At 41.0% G+C, this 27,989-nt stretch overlaps 1 protein-coding gene across 1 annotated transcript; it reads right to left on the bottom strand.

The window, feature by feature from the left end:
* Positions 1 to 27,778, bottom strand: NECAP1 (NECAP endocytosis associated 1). Its single transcript, XM_077759015.1, has 10 exons — positions 27,604 to 27,778; positions 15,007 to 15,013; positions 12,380 to 12,562; positions 6,973 to 7,073; positions 6,286 to 6,390; positions 5,463 to 5,544; positions 4,530 to 4,638; positions 4,254 to 4,437; positions 2,080 to 2,182; positions 1 to 1,749 (listed from the first exon to the last, which is right to left on the bottom strand). The coding sequence occupies exons 1-10, from the start codon at positions 27,776 to 27,778 to the stop codon at positions 1,701 to 1,703; spliced, it is 1,098 nt and encodes a 365-aa protein (XP_077615141.1). The 3' UTR covers positions 1 to 1,700.
* Positions 27,779 to 27,989: the final 211 nt, after the last annotated feature.

Raw genomic sequence — 27,989 nt, 5'->3', positions numbered from 1 at the left:
TACCTTTTTCCATATTTTTAATTACCAGTATTGCACCAATACAGCATACGCTTTATATACATATATCTTAAATTTCATTTTCAACTTTTCGGCAATTCAAATACATAATATATTATCATCTTGAGAATACAAAGAACACAACATGGAGGAAGATTGAGAAAATAGTTTCCCAGTAGTTAGTCACTAGTGATTCTAGACTTTCCATTTAGTGTTTTCTATTGGAATTGTAAAATGCCTTGCCCCGGCTCTGCGACAACAGAGCTGCCTGGAACAGGAGGCAATGAGAAAAAATGGACCCAAAGTGACAAAGAGTCAAGAAGAAAATCCAGGAGAGAGACTACACTGTAAAACTAAACAGAAGGCTCCCTTCAGCCAGAGTGTGCACACCCAAAGAAGTGCTAAGGGAAGAAACGGTATCTTCCCATCTCACCCTCAAAATTGTCCACAACAAACAAAACTGATAGTGCCCATTCCTCTAAGAAAGGGAACTCTCTTCACAGCACTGTAAAAGGAATGGTGGGGAAGGCAGGGAAAGTGGGGGTAGAGCAACTTGCTTTCGGGACACCCGATGTGATGGCGTGGGAAAGCCGTCCCTCGGGCAGACGCTGTCACAGCCAGCGCTGCGGACTCTCCAGCTTCCTTCATTAGTGACGATGTGTGTAATAGCAGCTTCCTGGGAGAGGGCTAGATGCGCTGGAAAATACGTGTTTATGGAAAGGGGCCAGATACCCAGGCAGCAAGGCAATGTGGGCACTGAAAAAGAGTCACGTGCTTTTCAACCCATCTGCTCTACAGATCAGGTTAAAAACTCTAGACCCTTCAACTCCAGGTCAAATAAGGGGGCAAATACAAAGTAATGCCGCGCTTCAAATGCAGCAACTAGGTGGAGCTGCAAGAAAGTCAACGCTCCTCTGCAATGGAACTTGGAAAACACAGCCCTTGAACCTCCTTCTTCCAAGAGACACCCACTGACCAAAGATGCCGCACTACTCAACAGTTCCTCAAAGAGACACCCGCTAACCAAAGATGCCGCACTACTCAACAGGTAAAAAAACAGTGCAGGAGCCACCGACAAAACCCTCTGAGCACAGGAAGAAACATGTAAACACACGAGAGGGCAATGGAGCTGCACCCAGTGCGGGATGCTCACCGGACAGGAGAAGCCTGAGGGAGGGCCTGGCACAGGGACCCAGGACGTAATCCCTATCACAACTCGGGATCTGTAAACACTGAGGGCAGTCAGTCCATTCGGAGGGTCGTGGGTTAGTGGGAAAGGAAATCCCAAGGTTTCTGTCTCCCCTGAAATTGCCAAATAGGGCTTCACCAAGAGGCACACAGGGTCATGAGATGATTCCAAAGTAAGTTAAAGAACTGAAAAGAACAATTTTACAGATGTTAGAATTCACTTCTCTCTCAAAGAGATCTGGCCTTTGGGGCCCTGCATAGTCGGCCACAAGTATGGTTAAGACCCACTATTCCCCTGCCTCAACCGCAAACAGGAGATAAGAGATACTTTCCTGGCTGTACAGCAAGTACCAACACAGGGGAGGGACGTAATCCAGCTTGAGTGCAATGGAGGAGCTGCAGAAAAGATTGTCCAGTCAGTTTGGTTCTGGGAAGAGAAGGGGCTCCTAACTTCCCTCACAGATTGGTGCCCTCAAGGTGATTTTTTGTTTCTTCAAGTCTGTCCTTGATGCTATTCAGAACTGGACCCAGTTGGATGGCTGTGGTGCCTGGTTTGGAACAGAGCTGCAAGACAGGAGACCAGAGAGAGAGCCAAAGGAATTATGATAGCCACTCCATTCTTCACTTAACAGTTTCCAAGAAATCACTGCCCAGAATTTCCGAAACTACACCTCACACCTTCTACTTATCAAGGCTTGAAATATTCCAGTCAAACTTCATCCTACAGCTTTATTATCCCACCATCCCCCGGCACTTACTCTACTTCCTTACCTAGACTCCCTGCCTCAGACTCTATGATCTGGAAATGCCCTGCCTTCCCCCATCGAGAGTCCATCTGACTATAACATTCACTGTACCCTGATTGAGCGTGTGCTGCCTTCACTCTGCTCGTACCTAGAAGCAGGGCTGAAGTCTCCCCACAAGTCACTGCCTGCAGACACTGGAGCCAGGGCTGGTGCCGGGACAGGCGCAGGAGCATCCAAATCTAACAGGATATCTGAATACACAGCAAAGGGAAGAAAAAAGAAAAGGGGAAGCAGAATAAAAATGTGAGTAATAAAAAATTACACCTAAATCTATACACAAATGTTCACTGCGGCTTTATTTGTAAGAGCCAAAAGCTGGATGTGACCCAGAGGCTTCTCCACAGGTGACGGTTAAACATGCTGTGGCACATCCATACCACGGAACACTACCCAGCAATAAAGAGAAACAAACTACTGATATTCACAACTTGGATGGATCTCAAGGGAGCTATGCAGAGGTGGAAAAAGCCAATCCCCAAAGGCTATATACTATATGTTTCCATTTATATAACATTCATGACGTGACAAAATTCTAAAGATGGAGAACAGATTAGTGATCGCCAAGGGTTAGAGGGGGCATGGGGCAGGCCTCAGGAGGAGTGCGGGTATAGAAGATGACATGAGGGATCCTTGCACTGCTGGAGCTGTTCTGTATCCTGACCGTGGTAAGGGACTCAGGAACTTAACTCGATCAGAGTGCAGAGAACTAAAACCACGTATACACACAAATGAGAACAAGTGGATCTGGTGAAATCTACATAAGATCAGCAGACAGTATCAATGTCAATTTCCTGATCAATTTCCTATTTGCTATTCCACTTTGGTTTTGCAAACTGTTACCATTTAGGGAAAAATGGGTAAAGAGTACACAGGACTTCTTTGTGCTTATTTTTTACAACTGCATGTGAATCCACAATCATCTTAAAATAAAAGGCTTCATTCAAACAAATTAAAAATAAATCTTAGACATTATCCCCCAGTGCCTTCTGGAGACACTTATGAAAAGTAGGTTACAACCATTTTTATCTCAAAATTCCAGAAAGAAAAAGTTTTACTCTTCGCAGTCAATTATATGAATGATCTCAGGAAAACTCTTTTCCATGTTCCAATGTTCTCATTCTTTTATTTTTTTTTTTAAAGTTTATTTTTTGACAGAGAGCACACATATATACACGTGCGAGAGAGAGGACAGGGCAGACAGAGAAAGCCACAGAGGATCCAAGGCGGACTCCACTGACCGCAGAGAGCCCAGCCCGATGAGGGGCTCGAATACACGGACTGTGCGATCACAACCTGAGCCGATGTCAAACCCAGGCACCCCTCACGTTCTCATTCTTGAAATGAAAAGAACTGTTATCTATTCTTTCTCCCATTAGACGGTAGAGTGAAAATGTATTCACGAACCCAGATGCTGTCTGTCTCCCAGCTGTCCTAGCGAAGAGCAGGAAAAATGAAAACGTCACATATACTGAGTGGCTGCTCTGCTCCAGGGACTGTGCTAGGTGGTGTCAAGTCATCTCACCCGCGGCATGGTTTTAAGTCTCCATTATGCAGATAAGGATATTGAGGCAGAAAATGTAAATAATATTATCAAGTACATTCGGATATAAGATAGCAGAGCTCTCCCCCAAATCTGGGTCCATCTGACTCTCAGGCCTAGTATCTAACCACTTATTTTATTTTTTGGGGGGCGAGGGGGAAAGAGAGGGAGAGAAAGAAACTCAAGCAGGTTCCACACCCATCTTGGAGCCTGATCTCACCGCTGTGAGATCAAGACCTGAGCTGAAATCAACAGGCAGATGCCTAATCAATGGAGCCACCCAGGTGCCCCAAAATTCACTCACTTTCTGAGAAAGAACTTACCAAATACCATGACTCTCGGTTCACTAGAAAAGCTTTAATTCCTTGCTAGCGGCTGTCAGAATCCCCTTGTCAGTACCAAGCGCCATTTAATAGCAAAAACATCAATACCCGCCTTGGCAAACAGGTGCGACCCAACTGAAACTTACGATACGATGATTCCTCTGTGTGTAAGTGGTGAATCACTAAATCCTGCCCTTGAAATCATTACACTAATCGCTAAACTTGGATTTAAATAAAATTTAAAACTTGAAAAAAAAAAAGATATGATATCTTAAGATAACTTGAGAAACAGATATTTCTCAAGTTAAGAGTCATAGAGATGGGGCACCTGGCTGGCTCAGGGGGAGGGATATGCAACTCTGGTTCTCGGGGTCCTAGTTCAAAGTAACAGAGATTTACCTGCATCACTGCTTCCATGGTGAGATTTTGGAATGGGTGGTGGAGTGACATGATTGCTGATGGCAACTGAGGAGGATGGTGGTGGGACAGTGACTTTGCCTCCGGGTGGGGGTGGGAGCAAGCTCAGTCCCCCAGCCCCTGCAGTCTTGGGCTTGGAAGCACCTGCTTTCTTAGTTGTAATGTTCTACAAAAAAGAAAACAGAGAAAAGAGAGAAGGAAAACGTCACCAGCTTATTAGGGAAATACACGGAGCGGGAGGAAAGAAACCATACTCACCCCAATACTCAACTTGATGGTCTGTCCTTCTTTGAAGCCCAGATCCAACTTGGGACGGGTGTCCATCTCCTGAGACTCTTTGGAAATCTCGGATTCCTGCTTTACCCACCTTCAGTAAAAGAGTAAATCATCTTAATGTGGGACTATCCAAAAGCAGAGCTGACACACAAACTTGAGTGTAACTAACTTATGTGAAACAGGATTCCAGAAAGCAGAGGGCAGGAAGATGAAAAGCGAGGAAGGAAAGGAAGAAAAGCCAGAACAGGGCAACAGGGTTCGATATCACCGAGGAGCCATATGGAACGCATATTTAAGTTGTCCCTCCACAGGAGTGCATTTAGCCGCCAATTTCCACCCCCCCCGTGGGTGAGGGCCACCCCTGAGCGGGTGTTCATTCCTCAGTCCTTCCAGGCTGCATCCCTGTGCCAAGCGAGTGGACTGCCACAATTTCAGAGTGCTGAGGCAGAAAAGCAGAGTTATGCCTGCCCTTGAAGTAGGAAGTTGACAGTGCGTGGTGCCGTCCACCACAGCTGTGGCAGAACTGAAGAAAGGTCATGGCAAAGGACATAAAACACATCAGCTACACAAAGTAACACAACTGACACTTAACCCCTCCTATCTCACGTATAGTCCTGCTGTTACCGTATGCCTCCCTCGGCCACTTAAGAGCAAATGTCAATTCTTCCAGAGGCATAAGAAAAGCATCATCTCAAAACACCGTACAAAGGACCAAAAACATATTCTGGGCTCTAAGGAGAGGACAGAACAGACACAAAGATGATGTAAGGAAACAGTGAACTGGAAGATTCAAGTTCGTAACAAACTAGTTTATCAAATAGAGAAACCAGGAGGTAAAAGAGATGGTATCCATTCAATTGAGAAGGAGCATTTCCAAAACCTTTTAACTTGGTAACGAAGAACAGAATCACTCACTTGAAATGATCTTGCAAGGAGACATTGAAGTCGAAGGCATCACCCCGATCGGTGAAGCCAATGCCAATGAAAGCACTTCGCCCTGTGAAAAAGACAGAATACTCAGAATAGGAAGTGTCCCTTAGGGAAAATTTCACCCAATGAAAACCAACAGTTACCTTAACTACACAAAGTCCGTGAATGTGAAGCATTTCTCACAGCCCAGGGGTCCACACACCACATATACCCCAAGGGCCAAATGCTGGCATAGCTTGTTTTTGTAAATAATATCTTACTAGAACACAGCTATACCGATTTGCTGACATATTACCTATGGCTGCTTTCATACTACATCAGCAGAACTGAGTAGCTACAAGAGAGAACGTTTGGCCTGCAAAATTGAAAATATTCACCATCTGTGTTTTACCAGAAAAACTTTGCCGGAAGAAAAAAAAAAATTAAAACAGAAAAACTTTGCCGACCTCTGATATAGACTATGGAGAAGAGATAGGAAATGATTCCCCTAGACACAGATGATTTAAGATAGTCCCACCAAAACCCACCACAAACAATGATGAATGGGCAATACATATTAATTCTTTGGTTGGACAGACATTTGACTTATTTACGTCTACCTATTAATGATCCTAACTAGAACTTGTGCTCTCACCTATTACAAACAACATGTTAATCCTTATCCTTTAGCAACTATAGTTAGTTGTGGAGAAAGGGGAGGAAAACTGTGGTAAACTGAAATAAGATAAATGCAGCTGGGACACACTTTTATTGAAATGCATTACCTATTTTCCCTAATCTCACCCACTCAAAATCCCAGATCCCTTACCAGTTCCATCCTGGATCCGGATGACAAAGTAGCGGCTGGAATCTGTCACCGTCTCCACAGCAATACCAGGGTACTGTTCTACTGGTGCCTGAGCAAAGAGCTCCCCTAACAGGTAAGAAAAGGACTTCCTTGAGCTAAAGAAGCAAAACTCTGAAACTCTTACAAGTATGTCCATTCCAGTCCCCAACTTAAATGTATTTATAAAAGTGCACCAAAAACGGGGCACCTGGGTGGCTCAGTCGGTTAAGCATCTGACTCGTGATTTCGGTTCAAGCCACACGTCGGGCTCTGCGCTGGTAACTGGGACTCTGCTTGGGATTCTCTCTCTCTCTCTGCCCCTCCCCCTGCTCTCTCTCTCAAAATAAATAAATACACATTTAATAAAAAGAAGAAAAGAGGGGCGCCTGGGTGGCTCAGTCGGTTAAGAGTCTGACTTTGGCTCAGGTCATGATCTCATAGTTCGTGGGTTCGAGCCCTGCGTCAGGCTCTGTGCTGACAGCTCAGAGCCCAAGCCTGCTTCAGATTCTGTGTCTCCCTCTATCTCTGTCCCTGCCCTGCTCATGCTATCTCTCTCTCTCCCCCAGAAATAAATAAAACCATTAAAAAAAGAAGAAGAAAAGAAAAAGAAAAAAAAAGCACACAAAACTAATACCCTTAATATGTTAGAGGGTCACCAGCACAGATTACCTGAAACTTTATCCTCAAGTTTGATATAAGCGATCTTCCCTTTTGAAGTGATTCGGAGGCGTCCAGTCCAATCAGGCTGGTCTAATTTCCAGTCAGATGCCCTAGGATAGGAAAATAGGAAGCCTCAGGTCTATGTCTTTGATTACTAAAAACCTACACAGAACCATTTGCCATATTTCTATTTCCCTATTGCTTATTCTATCCATTAAATAATTAACAAGAATAACACATGATCCTCGCTGCATAGATGCTTCATATTATATATAATCCAAAGCAAACAAAAGAGTGTTACTACTTAAGGATTCTGGAGTCCATAAGCATCAATAAAAGCATGTAAAAGTACAAATACAAGCAATGAAAACTAATTCTCCTAAAGGTATTACATTGTATACTGCAGATAATATTTTATATAATAGTGTTTTACCGATCAAGTAACAACAAAGTCTACTAAATGAACTATACTGGGTAACAGAAGGCTTCCCAAATCCCTACATGTTTTTAAGCCATTAGAAGCAGTATAAGCAATTGTGAACACAATCTTTCACTGAAGTCAACCAATACTTACAGAGTGCATATTAAGTCACAGGCACTGTTCCAGGTGAATGCACAGTGAGTGAACAAAACAAAGATTCCTACCCTCATGAGGTTTACATTCTAATAGAAAATAGACAATAGAAAATAAACATAATAAATAAAATAACTAGCATCTCAGAGAATGATGAGTGCTAAAGTAAAAAGAAAATGAAGAAGCAGAAAAGGGAAATTGGGAGGGTAGTGGGAGAGTAAAGAGGCTGCAGCATTCAAGAGGGTAGTCAGGGGAGGCCTTATTAACAAGGTGAAATGTGGGGAAAATGCGAAGGAAGCAAGAGAGTTTCTCATGCAGATGGGGGGGGGGAGCGGATATTCCAGGACGGTAACAATTAGTGCAAAGGTGCTAAGGCGGGAGTGTATCTGGAATGAAGAGAAAGCCACTGAGGCTAGAAAAAGAGATGAGGGGGGTGAGGTAACAGAGGGCCAAACTTTACAGGCCTCGTAAGAACTCTGGCTTTCACTGAGTGAAAAAGAAGCCATTACCAGTTTTAAGCAGAGGTGATACAGGATCTTCCTTTGACTCTGAAAGGACGACTTTGGCTGCTGCACGTGGAAGCAGTGTAGGGATATAAATGCTGAAGCAGGGGATTAGCGGAGACACTCGGAAGACAGAGGAGCAGAAGTGGCTGGATTCTACATATATTTAAAGGCAAGAAACAGGATTTTCGAAAGGACTGATTGTGAGGTCGAAGTCAAGGATGACTGAAGTTTTTAGCCTGAGCCAAGGAGCTGCCAGTAAGAATGACAGAAAGGCTACAGGCAGAGCCTGTCCAAGAAGAAAGATCAGGGGCTCAGTCTTGCTTATGTCGAGCTGGAAATGTCAAATTGATTTTCAAGCGAAGATATAGAGAAGGCATTTGAATATGAGTCTGGAGGTCAGGAAAAACGTTTGGGCTAGAGATACGATGTCCATGGAAACATTACAAAACACTGAACACTTATAATCTGTGTGATAAATGAATATGAATGAAATCTAAGACATTATTTAAATATGACCAATTTTACAAACTTGTGATTTTGTTTTTGTCAGCGTGTGGAAAAGAAAGGGCAAGGTAAAAGTTATTAAATAACTCATCCTGGGCACCTAGCTGGCTCAATCAATAGAGCATGCGACTTTTGATCTTGAGGTTGTGAGTTCAAGCCCCATGTTGGGTACAGAGATTATATAAAAATAAAATCCCGGGATACCTTGGTGGCTCAGTCAGTTGAGCACCAGGCTCTAAATTTCAGCTGGGGTCATGATCTTGCAGTCATGAGACTTAACCCCACGTGGGGCTCCACCCTGAGAGTAGAGCCTGCTTGGGATTCTCTCTTTCTCTCTGCACCTACAACCATGCTCTCTCTCTTTCTGTCTCTCAAAAGCAAATAATAATAATTTTAAAAAAATAAAATCTTGGGGTGCCTGGGTGGCTCAGTTGGTTAAGCGTCTGACTTTGGCTCAGATCATGATCTCACGGTTCATGGGTTCAAGCCCCACATTGGGCTCTGTGCTGACAGCTCAGAGCCTGGAACCTGCTTCGGATTCTATGTCTCCCTCTCTCTCTGACCCTCCCCTGCTCACGCTGTCTCTCTCAGAAATAAATAAAACATAAAAAAAGAATTTTTAAAATTTTTTTAAAAAATTAAATCTTTAAAAAGAAAAAAATCTCATCCCTTAGAAACCTGAAGACTAATACTTATAAGTTAGAAAGATAACAATAAGTGCATCTAAACAAGAATAAATTTAACAAGATGGTAAGCAAAAGGTACAAATGAAAAATAATGAAAATCAGCACAGGTTTTGAACAGGATTTATAAATCCTTGCCATGCCCTCCTCTCCTAATGCCCTGCCTCAAAGACCGTCAAGTACTTGAATCTGACCCAGACTATGATGCTCGAAAGGCCCCCGAATTTTAATTTTTTTAATGAGTCATTACTTATTCTACCATCACACCATGAGCTAAACATAGTGATTCATAAACATATTCAAACAATTCATAAACATATTGACTATATCAGGAACAAGCCTACTAGTGTTTCTTGGGGCAAGTTCCTTGACGTGCTTATGTTGCATGTCTAGCGGCCAATATTTAACAAATTCTCAGTAAGGGAATGGGTATGCCCAGCAGCAATTTCCCTCAGCCCGGAGCCCTAGTTCCTTTCCCACTCCCAAGACCTAGCCTGAGGAGCTCTCAATTTCGCTGGTCTTCTGAACTGACTTCACAAATTGTCATTTACCCTAGTAATAAACCCCTATGGCAACCATCTGCAATAAGCAAGGGAAGCCTACCGCCTCTGTCTAAGTGAAGAACAGTAACACAGTGAAGAATGCCTGACTTCGAAGGCCAGCATTCTTCTCATTATACTAAAGCAGACTACTGGGCTTACAATGATTTAGCTGAGGGGAAGGGCAGTGGTGAATACAAAAACAGGGCCATAGTTCAGGAAACCATTTTCTAACCATTTAGAACATTCTCATCGATCTAAATTGTCAGAGAAAGCCTGGGAAACAAAAGCTTACACTACGTGAATCAAAGTCATTCATTCCCTCAATCTTACTAGTCAAAGTATTCCTCCTGCTTCCTAAAAATCCCAGTGTTTCCTTTATAGGCAGCCTAAAGGCTGTGCTATAATGTGAAATGGGTTCTGTAAACAAGATCAGGCAGACAAAAAGACATAAAAGTAATATTTATCAAATACCCATTACATCCCAAGCATGAGACCCATTCTTATGAAAATTAAATGAAAGGATACTGCAAGGTAAGTAGTAGTATATCCATGTTTTACAAGTGAGAAAACTATGGGGCACCTGGGGGGCTCAGTCAGTTAAGCGTCTGACTTCAGCTCAGGTCATTGATCTCACGGTTCATGGGTTCGAGCCCCGCGTCGGGCTCTGTGCTGACAGCTCAGAGCCTGGAGCCTGCTTCAGATTCTGTGTCTCCCTCTCTCTCTGAACCTCCCCTGCTCACGCAGTCTCTCTCTCTCTCTCTCTCAGAAATAAATAAAAAACATTAAAAAAAAATTTACAAATGAGAAAACTACAGTTCCAAAGAGTTGAATGCCTTGCCGAAAGTAACCCTGCAAATAAATGGGAATCTCGATGCAAACTTAGTTCAGCTCTGTCTATTCACTAAACTGAGAGTGGCTAATGATACAATGCCTCTTGGAGGATAAGAAACGTCAATAACAAGCATGGAAAACACGGACCACAAGGAAAAGAGGAAAATTAAACTATTTTGATGGCTCAGTGCAGTTAACTGACATAAAGATAAAAGGCTGTGGATAAACTAGGAAACAAAGGTTGAGAATGCAGGTGGGTGAGAGAAAGAAGTCGCTGAAAAAGATTAAAGTAGAAGAAAAAGAAGAGAACCCCACTTTATGACTTATCATACCCTTTCGGAAGTCTTAACTACTGAACAGTTCAGTCAATGCTAATTTACGTGATTAAGTGTGATCTACTCGTTTCTCCCACGTTTCCCAAGTGCCTACTATGTGCGGGACGCTGTACTCGACCCTGGTACTATAAACTGAGAAAAGACCTCAAGTTGTTCATAGCCAGTCTGGAGAAACCGCAGCCGAACAATCTGTAAGCACGCACAGAGCATACCTAAGCCAGAAAGGCGGAGGGAGGGGGGCTTCCCAAAGAAGGTTACTTCCCAAAGAACGTTACTACCTGTAACTACCATCAAAAAGCATGGAGACTCCTATTCGTGGTCGATTTGGGATCTGAAAAACCCGAATGAGGACCACCTCCGCCAAAACGTTTACCCCACAGGGTCTGGTGCACAGGTCAGCAAGCAGGAACATAGTGATTCGTGATGAATGAAACCCCAGTAAGGAGGCAAAATAATGGCCACAGAAGGACAGCGGTCAAAGCGATGATAAACGCCAAGGGGAAAATCATGACGGTGATGCAGACGAGAGACAGCTAAGACCAGTATCTTACGTTTAATATACTGCTTTACTGTTTCCTCACTTTTTCACATTTCTTATATTATTTCGTGTAGCCCTCCAAACTTCTGTGAGGCCCCAAATCATACAGCCGTAAAACTGTCGGGGTCCGTACTCATACTTTCTAGCAGTGACCAGCTAACATGTTAACTCCTTCCACTACCTGATTCAGGACTTCCTACAGCCCCCTCACAACCTCCCCGACACGGGATCACAAGGTGGTCGGTCAGCCCTACATTAACTCCGGAGAGAAAGGCTACGGGAAAGAAGGAAAACAGAAAACACTATGTAATCATCAAGAAAACGTACTCGGGGAAAGAAAAAAAAAACAAAACCCAGAATAGACAACTATTGGAAAACCTAGAATCATAACCTCTGCCCACCAGCAAAGGAACTGAAGGGAAAACCAAATGGTGGATCACAGTTGGTGGCAACACTTACAACAGCACAAAAGATAAATCGTACCACCTGCAGAGTGGCCAACACGCTGAGTACCCACAAGTATTATGCTCGGGGGGCTGGAAATGTGTGAGAGACAGAGGGGGGTCGGGAGGGGGCACGACCAGCGCGAGAAACTGAAGGACGCAGGAAAGAAGGAACCAAAGGTGACCGGCGACGGAGCAGGCACGACTGGCTGTGGATGATGGAAGCAGATGGGGAACCAGAGGGACCCAAGGGAGGCGGGGCGGGAAGATGCAGGTGGTAATTGTTTTCGAAGCGGCGGAACCCGGGGTGGCATTCCACGCGGGGCAACGAACAGGAAGACGCGGCGAAAACCACCCTGGTGGGGAGGCTTGCAAAGTGACCACTCAGAGGTGGCAGTNAAGGAGGAAACTGTCACCCCCGACCCGGTGTGCGTGCACGGCAGTGCCTCGGGGTTAGTACCTGTAACCGCGGTTGGAAGCCCGGGGAGGAATCCGGTAGACGCTAACGTCGGGCTTCACACACAGAACGGACTCGTACTNCCATATTGAAACCTGGAAACTGTGAAGCTGCGCAGTTCGCCAGCTTGGGTCATGGCAAAACTTCTTTTCCGCGGCGCGATTCACGTTATGGAAAGCGCCGTTCCTGAAAGGTGATTAGCGTAATCGCCATCTTTCTGCCGGCAGGTACCCGCAAGTGCTTGGGAAGGAGGAGGACTGTCTTGAAATCTGGAGAATTTTTTTTTCTGACAGGAATCTCTGCTTAACCGTAGTTTCCTGGCAGAAAAGGGGTATCTGCCCGTCGGTAATCTCAAAGTGGGTACCTATGGTAAATGTATGACCCAGCCGTAGACGTGGTGGATTTTAATCCTCCAGCGTCCAAACGTTTAAAATGCCCAGCCTGAGGGACTCCTGGGTGGCTCAGTCGATTGAGTGTCTGACTACAGCTCAGGTCATGATCTCGCAGTTTGTGAGCCCGACGCCGGGCTCGAACTCACAAACTGAGAGGGTGTGACTGCAGCTCAGATCATGATCTTGCGGTTTGTAAGTTCGAGCCCACTGTTGGGTTCTGTGCTGACAGCTCAGAGCCTGGAGGCTGCTTCTCTCAAAAAAGATAAATAAGTACATACATACATACCTACCTACCTTAGTTGCCTTATGGCACCTTTGAATCTCGGATTTTAATAGCACCTGTTGAAATAGCTTGGCACACCCTCAAGGTGCATTCTGGTCATCTTTTTGGAAAATGTGAACCTCTTAAACTCTTAAATGGGACCCTCAATTCCTGACAAAATCGTGAAGAATGATGAACTATTATTTAGCGCCTGCTGTTTGTTCCCACTAGTGTTGTAATGATAAATCCTATTGAATCCATTCAATACGTACGTTCCTTGTACACTTCACAGGGAAACTTGCCACAACACTATCGCTTAGAAAATAACACAAATCATAGATGTCAAAACCAAAATATGAACTCAAGTCTGACTATACAATACAAAAGTGGTCTTAACCACTTCCGTATGCCGACTGGTTGAAAGAGGGTCTTTAACTGTCTGCCTAGGTAAGCGATAATCTTAATCAAAAAGACTTAGGATGTATCCCTGTCAAAGATGTGGGAAATCAGCTACAGTCATATACTAGTACCAAGAATGAAAGGAAACTTAGAAGAATTGATCAAAATATTGTAAATAACTGGGGCACCTAGGGGGCTCAATTAAGCGTCTGACTTCTGCTCAGGTCATGATCTCATGGTTTGTGAGTTGGAGCCCCTAGTCCGGCTCTGTGCTGACAGCTTGGAGCCTGGAGCCTGTTTCAGATTCTGTGTCTCCCTCTCTCTCTCTGCCCCTCCCCTGCTCACGCTGTCTCTATCTCTCTCTCAAAAATAAATAAAACATTAAAAAAAAAAAAGGATAAGTGATGAGCACTGAGCGTCCCTTTCACCAAGTTCAGCCATCCCCTCACCCACCTTCCCTCTGGTAACCATCTCTTTGTTCTCTACAGTTAAAGATTCTGGTTTGGGGGGAGGGGGTGGCACCTACCTGGCTGAGTCAGAAGAGCCTGTGACTCTTATTTTTGGGGTTGTAAGTTGGAGCCCCACAGGAGATGTAGAGATTACTTAAAAATAAAATATTTTTTAAAAACTCTGCTTTTTGGTTTGTCTCTTTTTTTTTTTCTGTTGTTTTGTTTCTTAAATTCCACATATGATTGACTCATATGTATTGGTCTTTCTCTGATGGACTTTCACCAGGTGCTTCAAATGAATTTTCTCTAATGCTTCCACTTCTGCTATACCTTTTTGTTATACATAATGTGTATCCATTACGTTATATGTAATACTTCAAATATCTCCCACTACACCATAAGCTCTATAAAGGCAAAAACTTTGCTTTTTCAGCACAATGTCATTCACATAGTAGGCAATGCTTATTATTAAATAATAGAAGATTTCCATTTAAGTAGAATCATTTAGCCTATTACTTTTGCCACCTTCCAACAGTTTTCAACTTCAAGAACTTTCATACAGTTTTCAAAATATTCAGAGTGTAGAAGGCTATAAAACGAAAAGTAAAAGTCCACATGTCTATATTATGAACAACTTTATGCCATTAAATTCAATAACTTAAATGAAATGGTCATTAATGTGCAAAGCTTACCTGAAATTATTCAAGAAGGCATAGAAAATCTGAATAGTCCTATAACTATTAAAGAAATTGACTTCATAACTGAAAACCTGCCCACAAAGAAAACTCCAGGCCCAGATGGCTTCATTATTGATCAAACATTTTAGGAAGAAATAATATAAGTCCTATACAACCTTTCTAAGAAATAGAGTAAGGGGCATCTAGGTGGCTCAGTTGGTTAAGCATTCGACTTTGGTTCAGGTCATGATCTCATAGTTCATGAGTTCAAGCCCCATATTGGGCTCCATGCTGACAGCTCAGAGCCTGGCGCCTGCTTCAGATTCTGCCTCTCTCTCTCTCTCACTCTCTCTCTGCCCCTCCCCTGCTTATTCTCTGTCTCTCTCTCAAAAATAAATTAAAAAAAAAGTAAAAGCACTTCCCAACTAAGTTTTATGAGACAATCATTTACCTTGATACTGAAAGCAGACAAAGATATTACAAGAAAACCGTAGACTGTAATTTCCTCATAAGCAATAATTCTTACCAAAATACCAACAAATCAAATCCAATGTATAGAAAAAGAGAATGCATCATGACTAATTGGGATTTACCCCCAAGAATTTAAGGAAATTAAATGAAAATGATATATGAAATATGAATATGAAAAAATTTAATACTCCTAAAAACTCTTAGGAAACTAGGAATAGAAAGGGAATTCCTCAGTGTGACAAAGGACATCTATAAAATACCTACAACTAACATCATGCTTAATGAAGAAATAAGGAATGCTTTTCTTCTAAGATCAAGAACGAGGCAAGTTTATGCCCTCACCACTTCTGTTAATTATCGTCCTAGAAGTCCTAGTCATCACAATGGAGTAAGATAAAGAAATACAGTGTACAGATTGGAAAGAAAGAAAGAAAACTGCTTGGACTTGGAGGTAGGGGTGGGGAATGGGGAGGGGGGCCTGGATGGCTCAGCTGGTTAAGTCCCTGGCTCTTGGTCTCTGCTCCGGTCCTGCACTGACAGCACAGCGCCTGCTTGGCATTCTCTCTCTCCCTCTCTCCCCCTTCCCCATTCATGCTCTCCCTCTCTCTCTCTCTGTCTCTCAAAATAAATAAACATTTTTAAAGTGTTTTTTTAGCTTAAACATACATTTATCACATGACCCATCATTCCACTCCAAAATATTTACCCCGGAGAAATTAAAACATAGAACCACAGTCGGGGTGCCGGAGTGGCTCAGTTGGTTGGGTGTCCGACTTTGGCTCAGGTCATGATCTCACGGTCTGTGTGTTCAAGCGCCACATAGGGCTCTGTGCTGACACCTCAGAGCCTGAAGCCTGCTTCAGATTCTTTGTGTGTGTGTGTGTGTGTGTCTCTCTGCCCCTCCCTTACTCATGCTCTGTCTCTCTCTGTCTCTCAAAACTGAATGTTTTTAAAAAAATTAAAACAAAAAACAAAACATAGATCCACAGAAGGGCACATATGCAAATGTTCATAGCAACTTTGTTTAAAATAGCCAAAAACTGAAAACAATACCAAATGTCTATCAATAGAAGAATAGATAAACAAATTGTGGTGTATCCATATAATAAAATACTGTCATATTGATATTCAACAGTAACAAAAAGGATAGCGATAAACAGCCTCAAGCTAATACTCAGTGATAGCAATAAAAAGATTTGAAGTACTAATACCCATAATAACATAGATCAACTTTGAAAATATTACACCAAACAAAAAAACCAGCCCCATACATATCATACAACTTCATTTTTATGAAATTCTAGAAGACTTGTTGGTTACATAAAATATATATATTTATCAAGACTCAAGAAAAATATTTTTAATGCATGCATTTTATTGTATGTAAATTATAACTAAATAAAATTTATTTTTTTCAAAAAAATTTTAATGTTTATTTATTTATGAGAGAGAGAGGAGAGAGAGACCTAGCACAAGCAGGGGAGGAGCAGAAAGAAAGGGAGACACAGAATCCAAAGCAGGCTCTTGGTCCAGAGCCCAACACTGGGCTTGAACCTACGAACCGTGAGATCATGACTAGAGCCAAAGTCAGCAGCTTAACCGACTGAGCCACTCAGGTGCCCCAATAAAATTTATTTTAAAATCCATTCTTTCATTCTCCATTAATTAACTACTGTTAATTTTTATTGTATTTTATGTGCATTACACTTTTATAAGTGTATGTGTATGTATGTGTGTGTATATAAGTGTATGTATGTGTATGTGTGTGCATAGAGTGTATAAATGTGCACAAATGGAGTTATGCTATACATATTTGTCCACATTTTGCTTTTTATTTAACAATATACATCAAGACACTTTTTTGTGCCAGTACATATGGGTAGACCTTTTTAGCATCTCATGCATTCCATGAAAAGTTTATCTATAGACGGGGTGGCTAGGTGGCTCAGTCGGTTAAGCATCCGACTTTGGCTTAGGTCATGATCTTGTGGTCCATGAGTTTGAGCCCTGGTTGGGCTCTGTGCTGACAGCTCAGAGCCTAGAGCCTGCTACGAATTCTATGTCTCCCTCTCTCTCTCTCTGGCCCTCCCCCACTCATGCTCTGTCTTTCTCTGGCTCTCAAAAATAAAAAAACATTGGGGCGCCTGGGTGGCTTAGTCGGTTAAGCGTCCGACTTTCGCTTAGGTCGTGATCTCACGGTTCGTGGGTTCGGGCCTCGCCTCGGCTCTGTGCTGACTGCCAGCTCAGAGCCTGGAGCCTATTTCAGAGTCTATGTCTCCCTCTCTCTCTGACCCTCCCCTGCTCGCGCTGTCTCTCTCTCTCTCTCTCTCTCTCTCCCTCCTAGAAATAAATAAAAATATTAAAAAATAAATAAATAAACATTTAAAAAAAGAAATAGAAAAAGGTCTACATTTGGGGGAAGGTAGGGGAGAGGGAAAATGGGTGATGGGCGCTGGGTGTTGTATGTAAGCCAATTTGACAATAAATTATATTTAAAAATANTCTATAGAATATAGAATCTTTTCAAACTACCTGTAAATTAAATTAGTAAGATTTACTTCCAAAGAATAAGCCAGTCCTTAGGTGATAGTAGAAGTATAGACAATTTGAATTAGGGAAGACCTTTAAATATTATTAAATAACCTTTTCTATAGTTTGTTTTTACTATGACCCACAGCAAGAGCACATTTTATATTAGAACCCAATGCACACATGTATACTTGAAACAAAGGTTTCCATAATGATAACTTTATTAAACATGATGGCAGTTTATAATTTTTATTGTGCTCTGTTCTATACTGTTTTATGTTTTTGTTCTCAACCCACACAACTGATTTTAATACCAAGTAGTACCTCTTGCCCTACAGTAAATAAATAAATACATAAAAAGGAATCTACCACTGCTCACCATTTTACAGGTAAAAAAAAAAAGGAATGGAAAAAGACCAAGAATATGTCTGATAATTAGATCAGATACTAACATTATTATGTACATTATACTCTGCCTTTTGAAAGAGTCATCTTATAAACTCTCCACCAGCTGTACAATAAAGCTGAATTTTTGTAGCTAGATGATTTGTCATAATCTTGCCCAACCTTGCTTTTCAGGCTCACATACAGCCTCTTTTCTCATACTGTCTTCCTCTCCCAGTTTCCCCCTCTAACTTAATCACATTGCTAATTTTGTAATTTTTCAAACACCATCTTTGCTCATTCCTTGGTAAAATGCCTTCAGATCTAATTTAAATATCAGTTTATCTGAGAAGTTTTTCTCAGCTTCCCTAAATAAAGCTAGTAACGTCCTGCTCTATGCCCCCACTTATTTATATTTGTACTTATTTATACTAAGTTTTAATTCTTGCCCCATTGCATTCAACTGTTTATAGGTACGTCTATTTTACAAAGGCAAGAAGTACATTTGTATTTACCCAGCATCTATCACAGCTTTCAGAATGTAGTAAGAACGCCATATTTTGTTGTTGTTGTTAAACGAATCATCGTTTTTATCCATGGTTATTGGGATAACTTGTCCTTTCCTGATCAAGAAAATTTTCAACGTCTTGGCTGGAATTCACCTCTGCCCACCGGTAGGGGGTAGTAGCTACACACTCAAAAGGTCTGGACTGGAGACCAACTGTCCTAGAAATCAAGCTCCTTTTCTCATAAGTGTGATTTTTTCCAAGTGTATGCGATTTAACCAAGTTCAACAAAAGCACTTTTGTTAGATATGACAGAGGCTTCATCCATCTCAAATTTTGATTACTTTTAGATACATTTTAAACGTGAAAATAAAAGTGAGCGTTTCTTGTCTTTTTTCCACCAGTAACATATCTCTCAGTTCCATATTCTTTGTACACATACAAAAAGCTATTTATCACAGGGTTTTCAATTCTGTTTTACCTTTGCTCAGGGTACTGTTATCTATCATGAAATATTGCTTGTTAAAGTATAATTTTCCTAAATGCTAGGTTTGCTACAAACGCACTGATAAAAATTGTAATGAGCATTCAGTCACAGTTTACAGATCTTGCTAACTTAAAATGGACCTCAGAGACCTTGTAGTTGAAATCTTGCACTTCACGTATGACAGACTTGAATCCCAGACTTATTAAGTCATTTGTCCAAAGGCACACTTGGTAATGCAGTCAGAATTGAAAACTCAGGCCTCATGATTTACAAATTAACATTCTCTTCACCACATCATACTATTTAATACAGGAAGCACTCAAGATATTGGTTCAAAAAACAAAAGATATTGGTTCAAAAATAGTACACTTGTCTAGTTCTGTATCCACATCTATTCTTTTCATTTAATATAAACCATAAAGATAAGTTCACAAGTACACAAAAGTATATGGGGTATTTAGTGCACAATTTTGTAATTAGAAAATGGAAATAATCCAAATGTCCATCGATTGGGAATTGATAAATTCCATAAATAAATAAATTATGGTACATCTATCAATAAAGTATATGCATCTATTAAAAATTGAGATTAATCTATATGCTCAGATATGAAAAGGTGAATTAAATAAGTGAAAAACTGCAAGCATAAAAAAATATAATAATAGGTAATTTGTATAAAAAACTAAATATAAGGGATGACTAGCTGACTCAGTAGAGCATCTGACTTGACTCTTGATCTTGAGGTCATAAGTTCAAGTTTTACATTGAGTCTAGCACTTCCTTAAAAAAATTATAATAAAATAATTAAGTAAATAAATATAAAATATTTAGACTTGCTAGGCACAAAATATTTATGGAACTATAGCCAAGAAACTTAACAGGGGCTATTATTTATGGTAAATGGAAAGTAAAGAAAAGGAAATTCTTTTACATTTTATACCTTTGTTTTTTTTAATTTTAAAAATGTTTTTATTTAAAAATTTTTTTAATCTTCGTTTATTTTTGAGAGAGAGAGACAGTGCAAGCAAGAGAGGAACAGAGAGAGAGAGGGAGACACGGAATCCAAAGCAGACTCCAGGCTCTGAGCTGTCAGCACAGAGCCCGACGTGGGGCTCGAACCCATGAACCACAAGATCATGAGCTGAGCTCAGATGCTTAACCAACTGAGCCACCTAGGTAACCTCATTTTATACCCTTCTTTATGTTACTCTTGTAATAGCTAACTTGTAATAGTAAATGAAGAACTATTCATACAAAATTTCAAAGCATGAAAATAAAATTACATATTGTTTATGAAGCTGTGCATATGTAAGAAGAGTATATAAAAAGAGTTTAAAAGCAAATTGGGGAAAAAAGTGGTTATCAAAAAGATTTGGGGAAGGAGTATATATCTTTTAAAAATATCTAAAGTAGGGGCACCTGGATGGCTCAATCAATTGGCCATCTGACTCTTGATTTCGTCTCAGGTCATGATCTCACACTTCATGAGATCGAGCCCCTCATCAGGCTCTGCATTGAGCACAGGGCCTGCTTGGGATTCTCTCTCTCTGCCCCTGCCCTGCTCATGCTCTCTCTCTCTCAAAATAAGTAAACTTTTTTTAAATTAAAAAATATATATATACCTGAAGTAAATACTAAAAACTTAAAAAAGCTAAATAGTCACAACTTGATAAAGCTGAAGCTAATCCTATTTTTTATGTCTTCATACATCTGTTTTAAATATGTGATTATAATAAAATAGAGAATGGGAATGTAAGAGTTAAAAATTTTAAGTTAATAATGAAGAAATGACCTAGTAAATTACTGAGTAAGTGAGCTGTAGAATTATACGTGTAATTTAAAGTGAATATGTGCAATGCTCAAACACATACATACACATATACTTCACATATACTTCTAGGTGTGTAGAAAAACTTAGAAAAGGATATATTTAATAGCAATCACCTCTTGGGAAATGGACGTGGGAAGAGGAGAAGTAGAGAGAGAATTTTCACTTTTGCTTTAAACATGTCTGCATTTGCCTTTTGCAAGGAGCCCATATTAGTTGTATAATTAAAAAATTAGCATTTTTAAAAGTTCAAAACAGTGTACCGGCTTCATAATGATTTCATGATGTTTTAGGTAAATAGTAAATAAAACCAGTCACTATCTCCTACTCCTTGCTTCCTGGTGTGGTGCTGTAGGTACTGTGTTAGGTTAACTGGCTCAGTATGTGAATTTGACAGTCTCTAAATCAGAGAGGTAACGAGTTCTAACTTTGTCCAAATGATCTACTCTGTATCCCAACACAGAAGATGTGCCTGGCACATGATGTGTTCAATCAACATCTACAGTTGGAATGGTAGTGACCTACCAGGTCACTAAAGGCTTAAAGAGAAAAAAAACAACTGAGCAAGTCCTAGACGTTCAGAATTTAAGATCAAAGCCACATTAGCATTTGTAAAGAAAGCTCTACCTGGTCCTACAACCCTGAAAAACAAAGGTGATGTCTCACTTGAAGTTCCAGACAAGAACTCTTGAGTTAGGACTCTTTTTTCTGACTGAAGAAAAATGCCTGTGTGTCTCTTTTCTTAGGTGTCTAAGCCCTAATGGCTGCAGAATGTGGAAAATGATTTGGCCCCGGGGAGGTTTGTAGCAATAACTCATCCTCTGAGAATCTCCACCGCCTCGAGGACATGAGGCATGTGGCGGGTGTGGGATGTAATTAGGAGAAGGACCAGACACCGCAGCTAAAGGCGTCTGATTTTCCTCTCTGTCATCTCGTACTGCACGACCAAATGCAAATTCAACAGAAGCTATTTCTAGTTCCTCCTATAGCTACTAGAGTCTGTAGATGTTTTTCTTGCTTTTTTAAATGTTTATTTATTTTTGAGAGAAAGAGAAAGAGGAAGCATGAGCAGGGAGGAACAGAGGGGGACAGGATCCAAAGTGGGCTCTGTTTTCTTGCTTTTTTAAATGTTTATTTATTTTTGAGAGAAAGAGAAAGAGGAAGCATGAGCAGGGAGGAACAGAGGGGGACAGGATCCAATGCAGAGCTTGAACTCACGAACTGTGGGATCATGACCTGAGCAGAAGTCAGACCCTCAACCAACTGAGCCACCCAGGTGCCATTTTCTAAGGAAATAGTTGGTCTCCAGGGAATCTCCTTATTGAATAAAGAGTTTTGGATGACATTTCTCAGAACCCAGAGAGTCAAAATTTTTAAAAAATTGGTCCATATCCAGTGTTGGCAAGGATATGGGGCAAAGGAATGGGTATAACAACATGTTGTGTAACAACAATAGTGATATTGATCATCTGACTTTTGGTTGCAGTTCAGGTCATGATCTCTGAGTTCATGGGTTCAGGCCCTGCACTGGGCTCTGTGCTGTCAGCAAGGAGCCTCCTTGGGAGTCTTTCTCTCTCTGCCTCTCCCCCACTCTCTCTTTCAAAATAAATAAATAAAAAATGTTTTTAAAAACAATGATATTACCTGATATTTATACAGCACCTTTAAAATTGCAAAATGCTTTCACATATACTATTTCATTTATGTTTTACAACAATGTTGGCTGGTAGAGAGTATTAACCCAATTTTCATCAAAAATATGCTGAGACAGAGGTGCCTAGGTGGCTCAGCCAACTAAGCGTCCAACTTAAGCTCAGGTCATGATTTCACAGTTTGTGAGTTCAAGCTCTGCATGGGGCTGTGTGCTGACAGCTCAGAGCCTGGAACCTGCTTTGAATTCTGTGTGTATCTCTCTCTCTCTCTCTCTCTCTCTCTCTCTGCCCCTCTCCTACTTGCACTGTCTCTCTCTCTTTCTCTCTCAAAAATAAATAAGCATTAAAAAAACTTTTTTAAATATGCTGAGATACAGAAAGATCTATTGAGTTGCTCATTTAATATTTAAGGGTCAGGAAAAGAAAACTTTAAATTTCTGATACCAACACAAAAGCTACCTATAATTTATATGTTTATATGTATTATTAGTAATACTGTGTCTATGGTTAAATTATAGTAATGACTGACATTTATTGAGTACTGAGTATTATTCTACATGCTTATGTGCATTATATCCTTAATCCTGACAACAGACAGGTACTATTATTCTCCTTCTTGTTTTGTAAGTGAAGAAACTGATACAATGTGATTAAGTAACTTGTCCACTGTCACAACTGGAAAACATAGATCTAAATGTCTTCCTTCTCAGATACTTTTTTTTTAAAGGCTTAATTCTTTTTTTAATTAATTAATTAATTTTTTATTTTAGGGAGAGAGAGTGAGCAGGGGAGAATGGCAGAGGGGGAGAGAGAGTGAGAGAGAGAGGGAATCTTAAGCAAGCCCAACACCTGACATGGGACTTGATCTCAAGATCTTAGGATCATGACCTGAGCCAAAATCAAGAATTGGACTCTCAACTGATGGAATCACCCAGGCGCCCCCAAGTGCAGCATGCAACTCTACCTCAGTAAATTTTTCTTCTCCTTCCTACCTCTCCATCCAGTTAGTTGGAAAAATATGCAAGGCTTTTAACAGTTATAGTAGATCCTCATTATTCACGAATTCCATATTTGTGAATTTGCCTATTTGCTTAAGTTTATTTGTAAACCCAAGATTAATATTCTCCAAACTTTCCACAGTCACTCTCAGACATGGATGGAGTGGCAAAAGACTCACTGGGGGGGGGGGGCCCCTGGGGGGCTTAGTTGGTTGGACATCTGACTTCAGCGTAAGTCACGATCTCTCAGTCCATGAGTTCAAGCCCCGCATCGGGCTCTGTGCTGATGTCTCAGAGCCTGGAGCCTGCTTCGGATTCCATGTCCCCTTCTCTCTCTGCCCCTACCCCACTCGTACTCTGTCTCTCTCTCTCTCTCTCAAAAATAAATAAACATTAAAAAAACTCACTGGAAATACAGCTGAGATTGGACAAGATAGTGCCACGCCTTCCTGTTTCACCACTCATTTTATAAACAAATGCCTCCCGTAGTCCACTTAGTGTCAGATTTTGCATGTTTTATGCTTTATCTTCGTAATTTTTCTGTTTAAAATAGCCCCCAGGCATAGTGCTGAAGCTATGTTATGTTCCTAAGTACAAGAAGCCTGTGATGTGTCTTACAAAGAAAATACATGTGTTAGGTAAATTTCATTCAAGCATGAGTTATAGTGCTGCTGGTAGAGAAGTCAGGGTTAATTAACCAAGAATATACACTGAGGCTCCTGGGTGGCTCAGTTAGTTAAGCATCAGATTCTTGATTTCAGCTTAGGTCATGATCTAACATTCATGAGATCAAGCTCCACATCTAGCTCTGCGTTGACAAAGCAGAGAATGCTTGGGTTTCTCTTTCTCCTCTCTCTCTGCCCATCCCTGGCTCTCTCTTCCTCTCTCAAAATGACAAAATACACATTAAAAAAATTTAATGTACACTGAATAAGGTGTCTTTCAACAGAAACACATATAAAACAAGTTTATACAGTTGACCCTTGAACAACACGGGTTTAAAGTGGGCAGGTCCACTTATACGTGTTTTTTTTTATATAAATACAGTACAGTACTATAAATTTATTTTCTCTTTCATATGATTTTCTTAGTAACATTTTATTTTCTCTAGCTTACTTTATTGTGAGAATATAGCATATAATACATACAACATAGTAGTATGTTAGGGGGAGTCAAAAGTTATATATGGATTTTTGACTATGGGAGGGGTCGGCACCCCTAACCCCCATTCTGTTCAAGTATCAACTGTATAGGGATCTGCTGACCAAAATACTGCGACCAGATGGTGGAATGTAAATCTGTATTTCCCTAAGCGGCAGTGGTTCTGTACCTGCTAATTCGGTGTTCTTGGTGACTTTATAGAGCATAAACTACCACTAACAGCAAAAGAATAGAGCATTCATGAGGAAACATGGTGGCCAAGAGGAGGGGCTCTGGGGAACAGCTGTCTGATTCTAAGTCTGCCATTTACACAATGGTGTAAACGCAGGTAACTCATTAACCTCTTTGCAACTCGGTGTCCTTTTTGACAATGAGATACTAACATTAGTACCTTTCTCATCAATAGGGAGTTCTGGTGCTTAGTACAGTGTCTGGTAGATAAGTTCTCAGTGTGTAAGTTCTTACTATTATTGGTTCTAATTTACATTTTAAATAAGAATTATGTTTGTTTAGGTAAAGCTGAGCATTGACACATTTATTTTTCGTATTTCAGAGGCTCCACAGCAGAGAACATAATAACTAAAGGCAGTTACCATTCTAACATCATTTTTCCCTCAATGGCTGGCAAATGTGGTGAATATATAAGGAACATTCTATCTGAAATGGCTATGTGTGGTATTGTGATTTATAATAAGAAATATATATCCTGATCTCTGCCCCCCGTTCCTTACACAAATCTCCTAAAACCCTTGTAAATTCCTAAGTGATAAGAGCATTAGGAGCATTTGTTCTAGGAGCACCTGGGTGGCTCAGTCAGTTAAGCCTCAGACTTCAGCTCAGGTCATGATCTTGTGGTTGATGGGGTCAAGCCCCATTTCTGTCTCTGTGCTGACAATGCAAAGCCTGGAGCCTGTTTCAGATCCTTCCTCTCTCTCTGCCTCTCCCCTGCTCATGCTCTGTCTCTCTCTCTCTCTCTCTCTCAAAAATAAATTAAACTATTAAAAAAAAAAAGCATCTGTTCTATATATTTGGTCTTTGAACCTGATTCCTGACACAGGGGTCCTGAAATCCTTGTCATCTCCTGGGTGATGGGAGTCTTTGGTTCTCATGAGGCAGCTCTGGGTGGGCTCCCAGATGGCTCCTGGATGAGGGCTCTGGAAAGACCAAGCCATGTTTCAAAGCTTGAAATGTTCAGCCCCACCCCCATTCTCTCAAGAAGCTAGAAGAGAGGGAGAAGGCATTAATCATTGATCTTGCCTGTGTGAGGAAGACTCCATGAACATCCCCAAAGTATGAGGCTTGAAGAGCTTCCAAGTTGGTGAGCAGATCCACACTGGGAGGCTGACACACCCCAACTCCTCTGAAGTGGAAGCCCCTGCCCTCCTGTACATCTGCTTTTCAGAGGACCTTGACTTCTGTATCTCTTCATCAGCTATACATATGTACCCTTTATTGTACCCTTTAATAAACTGATAAAAGTGTTTCTGAGATCAGTGAGCCTCCCTAGTAAATAATGTAATCCAAGGGGGTGGAGGTCATGGAAACATCTCATTTGCACCCAACAGGGACAGAAGTTGCGGGTAACCTGGGGACCTACTACTCGTGATTGGCACCTGAAGTGAAGAGCAGTCTTGCAAGACTTAGTTCTTAATCTGCAGGATGCGACACTACCCAGTTAGACAGTGTCAGAAAACCCACACATGTGGTGACCAGAAGTGTCCGAACTGAAATGTCAGCTGTATGAAAAGAAAGGAGACCCACAAAAGATGGAGAATTGGGTTTCTTCCCCTATACAGAGGGGAACCCTGGCTGATTTCCCAACTCAGTAACACTGTTGCGTGCATCCTAGTGAAAACAAAATGGGGAAGAAAAGAGAAAGAAGACAGGAAACGGAGAATACATTTTCTAAGTAATGTACAACTAGGATAACCAACCTACAGAAGTCACCAAAATTTACTCACAAAATTGTGTAGACTTACACTTAAGAGATCTCTTTGCCCCCCAAGAGTCCTGAGTCTTGCCTCCACCAGAAAGATTTCCTATGGTCTCTCATCAGATTAGAGAAGCACAGACTGAAATCTTGCTCCCGTGTCCTCTTTCAGTTTCACAGAATTAGAGTCACAAAGAGTGTTCATGAAAAATGTGCCTGCACTCAGCTTACTTCCCTTTCAGTCCCCTTTCCTTGTCTATCTTCTGGACATACTATAATAGAAAATTAATCACCAATAAGGGTGCCTGGCTGGCTCAGTAAGAAAAGCATGAGAATCTTGATCTTGGGGTCATGAGTTAGAGGCTCAAGTTGGGTGTAGAGATTACTTAAATAAATAAAAGTTAAAAAAAAAGAAAATTAATAACCAGTAAATCAATAGAATATTTAATTTTCTTTAAGTCACTCAGATTTGAATGACTTATATCAAATTTAGCTGATTTCTCTCAAGATCCAGGCATAAGTGCATCAAATATTTGTTACTTTAATGGGATAAACAGGGTTTTTTTGTTTTGTTTTATTTACTTTTCAACTGAATTGTTTTCATTTCTGGGCAACTTTGTTCTTCGATTTGTATTCCTACTTGGTTTTACTACAACCATGTGCATAATTCGGCAGTTATACTAGAGGAAGAAGAGAGTACCTCTAATCTACATCCTTGAGGGCCAAAGATTAGGGTTTGATTTGACAAAAAGGACATGACTTAGCAATTGGACAAGAACATTCTGTAAATTATTTATTACATGTCCAAGATGCCAGAATGGTTGTGATATAATAGGCGATTGGAAGCCACATGATTTTTTTGGCACAATAATCGCTAACATCTGTTGAGAGCTTATGTACATGTGTTAATTGATCCCTAACAATCCTGCAGAGTACAGGGAATATTCCCCAAATCAGTCATTGCCCAGTGAGGAAAGTACAGACCATTGAAGGTACTTCAAACAGGGTAATTAATATAAGGACTTGGTAACAAAGTGTTGGAAGGACTAGAGGAATCAAAAGGGAGAAGATGATATAATGGCAGGAGACAGAATTCCCTCACATTGGAAGAGAAACACGGAGACGGCTGTTACAAGAATGGGCAAGCGTGTACTTGCCTTTGAGGCCGAGGGCTCTTGCTGCTGCTTAGCAGGAACATAGGAACTCACAGGCCTGCGGCTGCTGCTAAAACCAATAATCCCCCTGGAGCCCACGGACGGCCAGCCTTCCGCCTCCATTGCCAGAGTCACCAGATTTGTCTGCTGCTACGGGAGCCACAAGCTAAATGATTTCCCTTTCAATCTCTTTCTCTCGCTCTCTCTCTCTCTGTGTGCATGTGTGTTATATAAAGTTTTAATATTTATTCTATTGTATATGTTTTGTTCTTTTAGTTTTATTTTTTAAAAATTTTTAATGTTTTTTATTTATTTCTGAGAGAGAGACAGCGTG

The sequence above is a fragment of the Crocuta crocuta genome, unplaced genomic scaffold (assembly GCF_008692635.1).
Source record: "Crocuta crocuta isolate KB4526 unplaced genomic scaffold, BGI_CrCroc_1.0 scaffold72, whole genome shotgun sequence".
Lineage (NCBI taxonomy): Eukaryota > Metazoa > Chordata > Mammalia > Carnivora > Hyaenidae > Crocuta > Crocuta crocuta.
The sequence above is the reverse complement of the archived record's forward strand: the minus strand, read 5'-3'. Positions and strand labels throughout refer to the sequence as shown.